The sequence below is a fragment of the Macaca fascicularis genome, chromosome 4 (assembly GCF_037993035.2).
Source record: "Macaca fascicularis isolate 582-1 chromosome 4, T2T-MFA8v1.1".
Taxonomy (NCBI): Eukaryota; Metazoa; Chordata; class Mammalia; order Primates; family Cercopithecidae; genus Macaca; species Macaca fascicularis.
This window is the reverse complement of record NC_088378.1, coordinates 152,191,833-152,204,894: the sequence shown is the minus strand read 5'-3', so window position 1 is coordinate 152,204,894 and position 13,062 is coordinate 152,191,833. Positions and strand designations below refer to the sequence as shown.

The 13,062-nt window shown below is 36.6% G+C and overlaps 1 protein-coding gene across 6 annotated transcripts in view; it reads left to right on the top strand.

The window, feature by feature from the left end:
- The window catches only part of CDKAL1 (CDKAL1 threonylcarbamoyladenosine tRNA methylthiotransferase), a 713,545-nt gene that overhangs the window by 217,540 nt on the left and 482,943 nt on the right, over positions 1–13,062 (top strand). For all 6 annotated transcript variants that reach the window (XM_074038810.1, XM_005553933.4, XM_045389964.2 and 3 more), the window contains one exon: positions 1,528–1,624. Coding sequence is in view for 5 of the 6 variants with exons in the window: in XM_005553933.4 (XP_005553990.1) it covers positions 1,528–1,624 (97 nt within the window). In the remaining variant the exon portion in view is untranslated. The remainder of the gene's footprint in view (positions 1–1,527; positions 1,625–13,062) is intronic.

Here is a 13,062-nt window from a genome sequence, read left to right as displayed (position 1 = left end):
ATATAAGTTCTGCTTTGTTCACTACTGTCTTCTAGCACAAAATAAATGTTGGCTATATATACACATACCCGAATGAATAATGTCACATCAAACATATTGCTAGAACTCTCTTGAGTAAAGAAAGGCTTTTAAAAAGCCATATATAGGCCGGGCGCGGTGGCTCAAGCCTGTAATCCCAGCACTTTGGGAGGCCGAGACAGGCGGATCACGAGGTCAGGAGATCGAGACTATCCTGGCTAACACGGTGAAACCCCGTCTCTACTAAAAAAAAAATACAAAAAAACTAGCCGGGCGAGGTGGCGGGCGCCTGTAGTCCCAGCTACTCAGGAGGCTGAGGCAGGAGAATGGCGTAAACCCGGGAGGCGGAGCTTGCAGTGAGCTGAGATCCGGCCACTGCACTCCAGCCTGGGTGACAGAGCGAGACTCCGTTTCAAAAAAAAAAAAAAAAAAAAAAGCCATATATGTATAGTTTTGAACCAGCATTTCTACTTCTTAGTTTTTTTTTTTTTTTTTTTTTGAGACACGGCCTTGCTCTGTTGCCCAGGCTACAGTACGGTGGTGCCATCATCATCAGTAGTGCTCACCACATCCTTGAACTCCTGGGGCTTCAGTGCTCCTCCTGGCTCAGCCTCCAGAGTAGCTGGGACTACAGACATGCCCCACCATGCATTGCTAATTTGTTTATTTTTAGTAGAGACATGGTCTCACAATGGTGCCCAGGCTGGTTTCAAACTCCTGGGCTCAAGTGATCCTTCTGCCTTGGCCTCCCAAAGTGCTGGGATGACAGACGTGAACCACTCCACCCAGTTACTTAGAATTTATACTAAGGAAATAATTACACAACTGAGTGTAGATTTCACATCTAGGTTTCTGTAATCCAGAAATACTTTCTCAAACATTCAAATATGTTTGTATGTACAAAGCACCAGTTTACTTTCCCATATATGCTTGCATATGTGAGGGATAGTCTGGTGTCTGGACGTAAGCATATGCAATCAACTGTAGCATGTCTCTAGGGAGCAGGACTGAGGAGACGTGCGAATTACTAGCACATAGGACATTATACCTTTTGTTTACTCTTCTCTGGTTCAGTTTCTTTAAGTATATTTTACTTTTATGTTGGTCAAAAGACTAGGAAATAGTCTATTAAGTTTTAGGCATATTTTCATTAACATTTAACATAAGTAACCTACTTGAAGAGTTAGCTTGCCTGTCTGGAAAATGCGGTTTTCAAGAGTGATTCATATCCTTGGGAATAAAAGAAAAAATAATGAATTTTTTTTGTTTTGTAATGAGACGGATGAATGGCATTATCTGGTTGGACTGCTGTTGTGTTCTTTAATGCTATGATAAATAGACATATTGTACAGAAGTTTTATTATGTGGTCTTTAACCAGTGGTAAGAAAATCCTGTTTCATGTGAGATAGGCCTATTTTTATTTGGAGAACTAATATGCACTAACAACAGTTTCCAAGAGTATCCCCATGAGCAAAGGAATTCACACTGTTTTCTCTTCAATGTTTTAGGAAAGCTCAAGAGGAGAACAAGAAGATCGTACTGGCTGGATGCGTTCCTCAAGCCCAGCCTCGCCAGGACTACCTTAAGGGACTAAGTATCATTGGGGTAAGCTTGTACCTGATGCAAAAAGAGAAAATCTTATATTATTAACACCTATAATAGCTCCACATTTTATTTTCTATTTGTAGGTTATTTATAAGCTGTGTTACACTTATGGCTGTCCTAAACATATTTTCCTTATTGTCCCTGAAACTGTCATTTCTGTGTAACTTTTTCACCTTAGCATAAAAACATGTGTTGTTAGTTTCTCTCAGTAAGAAAGAGCAGCACAATAAAAAGCCATAGTGTGGAATTTACATCCTTTAATAACCTGGTCTTTGGCTGTCTATTACCATCGCTTTCCACATCATTACAGTTTTTCCACCTCACTCAGCTACTTGCTTTTCGCCCCCGAGTACATCAATGCCTTTTTTCAAATGCCCCACCTCCCTTATACCTACCACCACAAGTCTTGACTCCAACATGACGACCTTCTGTAAAGCCTTCTCTTCCTACTTTGTGTAGTCCTCCATAATTCTTTTCTCTAGTTTCTCTTTGCTTATTGTGCAGTTACCTGTCATATAATTCTTTGAATAAAGCCCACCTGTCTATTTAAATTGTTAGCCTCATGAGAATAGTCTTTCAATCTTTTTTTAAAACTCTCACCATGTTTCTCTAGCCTTTCCCATGATACCTGGCACATAGTAGGCACTCAATAAGTGTTTGTTGATTGCCTGAAAAAAATCTTCCCATTCTGTTGTTAGCATACTTTTTTAGGGGGAGGCAGTCAGCTCTGTGAAGTAAGGAGATTACTGTCTTCTCTCTCTCTTGTTCTTTGTAGCCAATTACTCTTTGCCAAATGCCGCCAAGTAGCTGATATTCAGTCAATATTGGTTGATCAAATGATGGTGCTTTTTCCTTCCCAACATTCTACTGAAGCTGCAGGTGATAAACTCAGCAATATTGTTTGTTTAAAAAGGCTACATTAATTTTAAAAAAGTGTAAAAACATCATATGCTCAAAGAAGAAGTTTGCATGATTAATTGGCATCTGCTTTGAACTTTATAATAGATTTTTCCTTATTTGATACACTACTGACAGGTTCTTGTATTATGTTCTCAGTGTAATGAACTTGTTTTCTGCTGTGAAGTCCTTACCCCACTAGCAAATTTAATAATCTTCGAACAAACATTCTCACTTTCAACAAACAGAACCTGAATGTTTGGTAACTTTAGTTTGTTTTCACCATTTGTCTGTTTACATTTTGATTTCTCTTGGTTTAAGGAATGAAATGAATATGGGACTCCCGAGTTCTCTTTTCATGTCAGACTAACTTTCTCTATAAACATAATCCTGCTATGGTAGGGAAATAGGAAACTAGTTGGAAGTCTTTTTAGAGATGGAATGTGGTAAAAGCTCAGAGTTGATCTTAGATTTCATCTCAAGGAATAAAGTTAGAGAACAGCAGACTTTCTTTAATGTGGCAAAAGCCTCTTCTCTGCATACATTATGGCAACATTTTTTAAACCTCCATTGTGTGCAGGGAAAAGCGTATGTTAGGATGTGCAGGAGATTCTCCAGATACAGTGTAAGGGAGGACACTCAGGGCTATTAATGTGCGTTTATTTGCCAAAGTCATAGCTTTGTGTCAGTCCAATTTTCAGGGCCAACACAAAGCTGTGACACTGGCAGATAAACATTTTGTTTTTATTTAATCAGCACCTTTGTTGTTCTGTGGTTGACATTCTTTTTCTGTAAACTTCTATTTTAAGTTCAGGGTTACATGCACAGGTTTGTTATATAGGTTAAACACGTGACTGTTGTACAGATTATTTTGTCACCCAGGTACTAAGCCTTGTACTCGTTAGTTATTTTTCCTGATGCTCTCCCTCTTCCCACTCACTACCCTCCAACAGCCCCCAGTGTGTGGTGTTACCCCTGATGTGTCCATGTGTTCTCATCGTATAGCTCCCACTTAAAAGTGAGAAAGTATGGTATTTGGTTTTCTGCTCCTGCGTTAGTTTGCTAAGGATAATGGCCTGCAGCTCCATCCATAGTCCTACAAAGACATGCTGTTGGTTTTTTTTTTTTTTTTTTTTTAATGGCTGCATAGTATTCCATAGTGTATATTGTGTACCACATTTTCTTTATCCGATGTGTCATTGTAGGTTGATTCCATGTCTTTGCTATTGTGAATAGTGCTGCAGTGAACATTTGCATGCATTTGTTTTTATGGTAGAATGATTTATATTACTCTGGGTATATACCCAGTAATGAGATTGCTGGGTCGAATGGTAGTTTTGCTTTTAGCTCTCTGAGGAGTTGCCACATTGCTTTCCATACTGGTTGAACTAATTTACACTCCCACCAAAAGTGTGTAAGTGTTCCCTTTTCTCTATAGTCTTGCCAACATCTGTTATTTTTTGACATTTTGATAATAGCCATTCTTACTGGCATGAGGTAGTATCTCATTGAGGTTTTGATTTTCATTTCTCTAACAATCAGTGACATTGAGCTTTTTTTTCATATGCTTGTTAGCCACATGTATGTCTTCTTTTGAAAAGTGTCTGTTCATATCCTTTGCCCACTTTTTAATAGGGCTGTTTGTTTTTCTCTTGTAAATTTGTTTACGTTCCTTATAGATGCTGGTTATTAGACCTTTGTCAGATGCATGGTTTACAAACATTTTCTGCCATTCTGTAGGTTGTTTGTTTACTCTGTTGAGAGTTTCTTTTGCTGTTTTGTTCTGTCACATAGTCCCATTTTGTTACCACTAGTAGTCTTTAGGTTTATTTTATTTTGTTCATTTACAATTGGAGAAATAACTTAAGAACACATTTTGAAAAGTGAATAGAAATAAAATCTGTATTTCTATTGCCATAATGCAATTATAATTTTGCTTATCTCCTTCAGACTTAACCTTTGCATCTTTTACTTAATTGTAATCTCAAAACTATTTTGTATTCTTATTTTTCTAGGTTATTTCATGAGCTTTGTAACCATTTTAAGTCTGTCATTAGTGTTCTATTGAAGGATATCACATAATTTACCTATTTCTTAATTATTGGATTTAAGAATTTTCTAGTTTGTAGGAAATATACATAATACATTAATGCTCTCACTGGTCTTTTATTTTTAATTTAAAATTAGTGTATTTAAAAAAGTTTCTGAAAGTGGGATCACACTATCATTAACATTTCAGAGGTGTAATTTAATTATATCTTTACCAGCATTAAGTATTATTAAAGTATAAGATTATTATTTGTTAATATCATTTTTGGAGCATATTTTTCTGTGACAGGTATATGACATTTTATTTATCATCACTGACTTTTTACATATGAAAATTATGTCCACATAAATGAAAATTTTGAAAACAAATTACAAATTAGGAAGCAAAAGTATCTAAATTTTATCTTTAGAGAGACCTACTTTTGAATAGAATTGTTCTGTAGAATTGCTATAAAACTAGAAACCTGCTGAAATATAGTGAGTTACAGTGAAATAAAGAAATGAATTATATTTTATACAAAGAGAAGGCAATTCTGAAGTGCAAAAAGAATAGATGTTTAAATTCAGTGACTTGGGAAACGATTTTTAGCAGGAAGGTTAGAACTGTATTGTGTGATTGAGTAAAGAATGTTATTCCTTCACAAAATTTCTATGATGGGAGGATGTTAATAGAATTGGAAGGAAGAACAACTGTAACTGCATTCTTTGCTTTTACCTTCTGCTAGCCTTTATCTGTGTCACCTTACAGTACAGGAAGAATGTGTCAATTCTATTGACCCAGGTGAGTAAAATCAAAAGCTTCCATGAGGTGGGGATCATTGGGTGAGCAAGCTACTTATTGCATATCTGAGTTAAAGGATTTATATTGTACTTACCCATGTTTGAAAGTGCTCATAGAATAGGCATTTAAGAAGATATTAATAAAGAGAGAAATTACTACCATCATAACATTCTAATTTCCATCAATATCAGCCTGTAGGAATGGGGCATTTATTTTAGTAAGCAGAGTAAGGCTGTGTGGTGAGAATACATGGTAAGCAGTTATTTGACCTCTGGGCCTTTTATTATCACCTGTCCCACTCTCCCCTGAAATCACCTAGTTGTGATTAATGTTATTCGTGTGATGGTGCGTGGAAAGAAAATAACAAAACATCGAAACCAGAAATAAAGCGTGTCATCCTCTGGGTCCAGATGCACCGGCTTTGGTGGTCGTAACCTCTGTACTTCTCCCATCTTGGGGCAAAAATCTGTGCACAAACCTGTCTAATTTCTTCACAATGGAAGAGAAGAAAGAACAGATTTTAAAACATAAATGTCTTGAATAAAACGTTTTAGCCAAAACCTTTTTCTTAGCATGAAGTGAAGTTTAAATTTTATATCTAGATGATGTATATTTATCAGTGACCAGTACAGAATCAAGATCTTTTTGTCTTTTTTCAGGCTCTTGAAACATTTCACTTTACAGTTAAATATTTCCTTTCTCTTTTAACAAATAGTTATGGTTAATCATCTACCTTAGAGTTTTCATGCAAGGCCATTTTTATTACTGCTATTTGTTTATGTCATTTATGTTAGCTGTTGATAGTTTCATATCTTGTGAATATACCTGTTTGAATGCTTCTGTTTTTCTTTTAGGCTACTTTGTTGGCAGAAAGTTTCTTTTAGATTAACCAGAAAATAGGATGTTCTCTTAACATTTGCAGTAAAAAAAAGAGTAGTAGACTTTAGGCATCAGAAAGCCTGGCTTCAAATCCTAGACCTGCCATAACATTATTTCTTTGGTTCATCAGGTGCTTACTGAGTGTCTACTATGTGCTTGGTGTACTGTTCTAAGCACAGTACTATGTAGGAGCTGGGAATGCAGCGGTCCCAGATCCCTGTCCTCACTGAGCTTACATTCTGGTTCTTAGAGAGAGACATCTGGTTTGAGTCCAGAACTTCTCCAGCTTTCTAGAGAATCTAGTCAGATGGGTCCCTAGACCATAGTGAGATCAATTAGTTGGGAATTTCTCTTTAAGGCTCAGATGGAAATACGCTTTGTGTCTGCTGGTTGTGAGTTGTGTTAGGGAGAGCTGAGTGAAACAATATTTATTTGCTGAATTCTTCTTCCTAAGGTAGTGTTATTTATCTGTTATTACAGTATCCATTATTAACAGGAACAGCATTTATTTGGAAGTTAGGCTCTCACTCTTTTACTAGAAGGTGTGTTTGTGAAATTGTGTGCTTTGTGTAGTTTTTCTGTGTTAATAACAAGGACCACATTTGAAGTTGGTCTTGGTGTTAATTCATTGGACTGATCATTATAACTAATTATAGCTCTAGAAATTCTAAGTAAACTACAAATTAATAGATAGGTGGTAAAATGTTAAAACATGCAGTTCACAATGGAATATACAATTTGATATTGAAAATTTGTAAATGGCAAGGCTTCCTCATGTGCCAGCTGTGAGCCTTGCAGGCAGGTGAACATTTTATTTGGAGAGCTGAACAGAAATGTGGTTTAACACAGGTGTCCACTTATCTCAGGGACTATTACTAGGTTGATTTGCAGTGGTTAAACTTCTTTTCAGGCAGGCTGCTGTAATCTTGAAAAGTGAAACAGGATTGACTTTTGACTATTTCAAATGTGAGCACTTTAATTTTGAAAATTATGTGTATAGTTAAAGCTGCATTTGAACGGCTACATTTGAGAATATTTCTATCGTATACCATGTTGCAAAAGGTAAACGAATTCACAAAGTGGAGCAGTGTCACAGTAATGGTGGGATCAGTATTGAGGGCAAGGCTTGAGGAACTCTCTCCTTTTCCTGTTTGCCCCTACTTTGAACATTTCTTCTTGCCATGTTCTATTTTTTGACCTTCCGTTGTCTAAAAGGCAGTATTGTGAGAGAATGACATGTAAATTTAAACACCCATTTATGTTTTTCCCTTCCTTGACTTGTTGGTTTCACTTTTTTTGGCATCATCTATCTCACCTGTATTCATACATGTTTCACCTATTGAATGATTAAAGTGTAGTATATCATAGATTTGGGAACTAGATTGCATGGATTCATATCCCTACTGCACTATTTCTTAGCAGTGTGACCTTGTACAAGTTACTTAACCTCTGTGTACCTCAGTTTCTTCCATCGTTAAATGGTGATAATAATAGAACCTGACTCTGAGTTTTTTAAGGGTTAAATCAATTAATATGGCTGGGTGCGGTGGCTCACGCCTCTAATCCCGGCACTTTGGGAGGCCGAGGCGGGTGGATCACTTTAGGTCAAGAGTTTGAGACCAGCCTGGACAACATGGTGAAACCCTGTCCCTACTTTAAAAAAAAAAAAAAAAAAATCAATTAATACTTGTAACTGTGCTTAGCATGGAACTTGGCCCATAGTGCTCTGTATTTGCTATTTTTAAAAAAATTAACTAATTTACTTAGTAGTAGAGTCAACATCGAGCACAACTGTGTGCCTGGAACTAAACCATTTGCTGGAGATACTGAGCTGAATACAACATATATTCTCCCTAAAGACCATGAAATCTGATGAGAGGTGCAAGTCTTTGTGATTAATCTGCATAGGGAGAAGGGCTGTGGGCAGACACAGGATGCAGCCATGCTTTACATAGGCCTCTGATATTACGTAGTGGTTTAATGAGTGGAGAAGGGAAAAAGGTCTTTCGATCAGAAACAACAATATAAGAGTTAGGCACCTGTGTGTAAGATGCCTGGAGGGGAAAAGGAAAAGGAGTGAGTGGAATGGGGAGTGTTAAGAAGCGTAGTGTGGAGTTGTGCAGATGAGTGATGAGTACAATAGTGAGGGTGAGAGAAGGAAGGAGGTTGTGCTCAGTGAACCACAGGACAGGGGGAAACACTGTGTTGGGGCAGCGGGGAAAGACAGCATGAACAGGTGAAGGCGAGAAGCAGTATAATATACTGGTTGTCTCTTCATGCCCTTTGTTCATTATCTGTCCTTTATTTTCTTGTATATTCATGATATCAGTCTTTTCTTATTTTAGGTCACATTTATTGAGGTATAGTTAACAGTTAAATTCACTTTTAATGAATTTGGACAGTCACCACATAATTTCTATTGTGCTTAAAAGTTATCTTGTGCCCTCTCGTATTCAAACATGCCTACTCTTCCCATGCCCCCAGTCCTTGGCAACCATTGATGCGATCTCTGTTCCTATAGTTTTGTCTTTTTGAGAATGTCATATAAATGAATATATTACTTGTGTCTTTTTTCTTTTCCTTAGCACAGCGCCTTCAGTATTCATCTATGTTGTTTCATTTATCAGTAGTTGTTACTTTTTAGTGCCTAGAATTATTTCACTGTGTTGTGGACTACAGTTTGTCTCTTCACCAATTGATGGATATGTGTGTTCTTTTCAGCTAAAGGCTATTATGAATAAAGCTTCCATAAACATTCATCCACGGGTCTTTGTGTAGATACATATTTTTATTTTTCTGGGATAAATAAATACCTGGGATTGCCAGGTCATATGGTAAGCATCTCTTTTGCCTTTTAGGAAGCTGCCAGTGTTTTCCAAAGTGGCTATTTCATTTTGCATTTCTATCACCAGTCCCAGCTGCTTCACGTCTTCATCGGTACTTAGTATTGTCAATTTTTTAAAAATTTTGACAATTCTACTAGGTGTGTTAGTGATTTCTCATTGTAGTTTTAATTTGCTTTTCTCTGTTGATTAATGATGTTGAGCATATTTTCATGTGCTTCTTTGCTATCTATATATCTTTGGTAAGGTATTCAAATCTCTTAGCAACTTTCCTCCTGTTTTTGTGATCTTGAGTTAGGAAACTACTACTTAGGACACAAAAAGCACAACCCAGGAAAGAAAAGAAATTGATAAAATTTACTTAATCACAATAAACACTTTCACTTCTCAAAAGATACTGTTAAGAAAATGAAAAGAAAAATGCCATGACTGAGAAAAAAATTTGCAAAATATACATCTCCTACAGGACCTATGTCCAGGAGATATAATGACTCCAACTCAGTAGTAAGAAATCAATCTGTTTTAACATGGGGAAAATATTTGTCTGTCTTTTTTTTTTCTTTCTTAATTCTTAAAATTTATTTTAAAGAGAGATGAGATCTCACTTTGTTGCCCATGCTGATCTCAAACTGTTGGGCTCAGATCCTCCTGGCTTGGCCTCCCAGAATGCTGAGATTATAGGCAATCATTTAAAAAAAAATTGCCCTCTCATATTCAACCATTATATCTCTTTTATATATATTTTTAAAAATAAATTTTGTTGTACATATTTGCAGTTTGTAACATGATGTTTGGGACACACATATAGTGAAGCAGATTTATATATCAATCATCTCAGAGTTACTATTTTTGTGTCAAGAGCAGCCAAAATCTACTTATTAAGCACAATCCCTAACCCATTTCCAGCTCTCCCTCCCTTGCCTCTGGTAACCACCGGTTTCAAAATTATTTCTGTGTATTTGAGCTTTTTTTTTTTTTTTTTCAAAGGATCCCACACATATGTAAGATCATGCATTATGTTTCTTTCTGTGTTTGGCTTATTTCAATTAGCATAATGTCCTCCATGTCTTTCCATGTTGTTGGAAGTGGCAGGATTTCCTCCTTTTTAAAGGCTGAATAATATTTCATTGTATATATACACCACAGGGCACTTAGGTTATTTTCAATCTGGGTGTTGTGAATAATGCTGCAATGAATACTGGAGTACAAATATCTTTATGAGGTAGGGATTTCATCTCCTTTCGGTATATACACAGAAGAGGGATTGCTGGCTCATATTTGTCATTTTTTATTGTGTTTTAAGATTTTGATATAGTTAGAAACATGGAGTTTTGGAGGGTGGGTGGGTAATTTGTAATGTGGTTTCAACACTTGAAAGCTATGTTCTCCAAGGGAACATGTCCGATAAAGTATCTAATGTTTTCTCTCTCTCTCTCACCTGTTTTTAAAACATGAAAAGGATTTATCCAACTGCCAATCCATTTGCATGTTACTGTGATGGACACTTACTGATAGGCTCTATAGAGCCAGAGATTTTATTATTATTTTACATATTTATATATACTGTACATTTATCTTCTCTGCCTAGTACAGTGTCTGGCTCAATAAATACTTTTTGAGTGACTATTAAATTATAAGATATGGATTTAACTTTAATTTTTTCATATTGTTCCTAGTTATTTGAGCAGCATTTGTTTAAACATTTTTCCTTTATCCTTTTATGATGCTAACTCTATAATATGTTTATGTGTTCCTTCCTCTCCCCTCCCCTTCCTTTCTTTCCCCTCTCCTTCCTTCCTTTCCCCTATCCTCTCTTTTCTTTCCTTCCTTCTCTCTTTCAAGGCAAGGTCTTACTCTGTCCCTGAGGATGGAGTGTGATGGTGCACTCATAGCTTATTGTAGCCTTGACCTTCTGGGCTCAAGGGATCCTCCCACCTCAGCCTCCCAGGTAGCTGAAACTATAAGCACATGCCACCATGCTGGGCTCATTTTTAAATTTTTTGTAGAGACAGGGTTTTGCCGTGCTGCCTAGACTTGTCTTGAACTCCTCGGCTCAAGGGATCCTCCTGACTCAGCCTCTCAAAGTGCTGGGATTACAGGGATGAACCACTGTGCCCAGCTCATGTTTATTTCTTAATTAGTACATTAGTTTTCTTTGCTGCTCTAACAGAGTATCACAAATGTAGTTTATTTTTATTTATTTATCTTTCTTTTCTTTTTTTAATTAAATAGGGACAGGTTCTCCCTATGTTGCCCTCCACCCACTCTGCCCCAGGTGGAAAAGGTTCTCAGGTTCTTTTGACACTCATGTGGTTACATTGGGCCCACCTGGATAATCCATGTTACTCTTATCTCAGGTCCCTAATCTTGATCACATCCAGAAAGTTGTGTTTGCCATGTAAAGTAACATATTCACAGGTTCAAGGATTAGGACTTGGATGTCTTTGGGAGATCATTATTCTGCCTATTATGTATAATAGGAGTTATCTTTTGGCTTCCCTGGGCTGTACTGGAAGAAGAAGAATTGTCTGAGGCCACACCTAGCATACACTAACACTAACAATAGCTGATGAGCTAAAAAAAAAAAATCTAATAATGTTTTAAGAAAGTTTACAGGTTGTGTTGGGCCACATTCAAAGCTGTCCTGGGCGACGTGGGGCCCAGAGGCCGTGGGTTGGACAAGCTTGATGTATAAAATTGTTTATTAATTGGTATTTTACATCTCTAATGTGTCTGTGTTTTAGTTATAATATTACTCTGTGTTTAACTTTAGTATCACTTTTTAAATTATCTTTTAATTTGTAGTATGTTCTGTTACTTAATAGGAGTATTCTGATGTCCCAAACACTGTTTCTGTGTGTGATTGAGCTTAGCCTGTTGAATTTTGTTTTTATTGCTGAAGGGGTTTTTTGCCTCCTTTATCCCTTACCCCTACAGAAAGTTTAATAGGTATTTTAGTTGCATTTAAGAGGAAGAGAGGTTCCTGGTACTGATTCTCATTTTACTAGCACCTTTTTAGCCTGGCCTCATCTTTCAATTAGTAATTTTTATCTCTAACTCAGTATTAGTCACTCACTGGTACCATTCAGGTGAAATATGCCTTCAGTGGTATGAGGAATGTGCCGTCACATCACTTTCGTTGAAAGGACTATTTCTACCTTTGGGGAAGAATCTTTTGAATGAAGAGATTAAAGATGAAAATATACTGGGAGATGAGTATTAAAGTTAAATCACACATAACATCAAATGCTCTTTTGTGTTACACAGCAAACTTGCTCACGGGCTTGTGAGTTCAAGAAAAGTCTTCTCAGCGTTGAAACACATTAAGCTAGCTTAGTGACTGCTGTCAGCTTCTCCACATGTAAGGGATTTGGAAATTGGATCCTTCCCCATTACTATGTAGGGTAGGGACTTGGCTTAATAGAGAAGTTAATATTGAACTTTGACTTGTCAGATGCTGATTATTCAATCAAACTTCGTTATGGTAAAGGGGAAACACCTGAACATACATTTGATGGCAAAGACTTTATATGTATAGTTCTTAATGGAGATGGAAAGAAGGGCTTTTCTTTCCTTTTTTATTGTATATATTTAAGGTGTACAATGTTTTTATGTATACATAGTGAAATGATTACTAGAGTCAAACAAAATAACTTATCCATCTCCTTCTGTAGTTACTTTTTATGTTTGTGTGTAGTAAGAGTACCTAATATCTACTCTTAGTAGATTTTCAGTATACAATATTAACTATAGCCCTGATGATGTAATTAGATCCCTAGAGTTATCCTACATAACTGCAACTTTGTACCCTTTCATCTACTTCACAATTTCTCCCCCTCCCCACCCTTGGCAATCCCCACACTACTCTCTGTTTCTCTGTATTTGACTTGTTTTAAGTAAAGATTTTACGCACAATTGAAATCATGCGTTTTTTTTTTTTTTCCCTGTGTCTGGCTTAGTTTACTTAGCGTAATGTCCTCCAGGTTCAT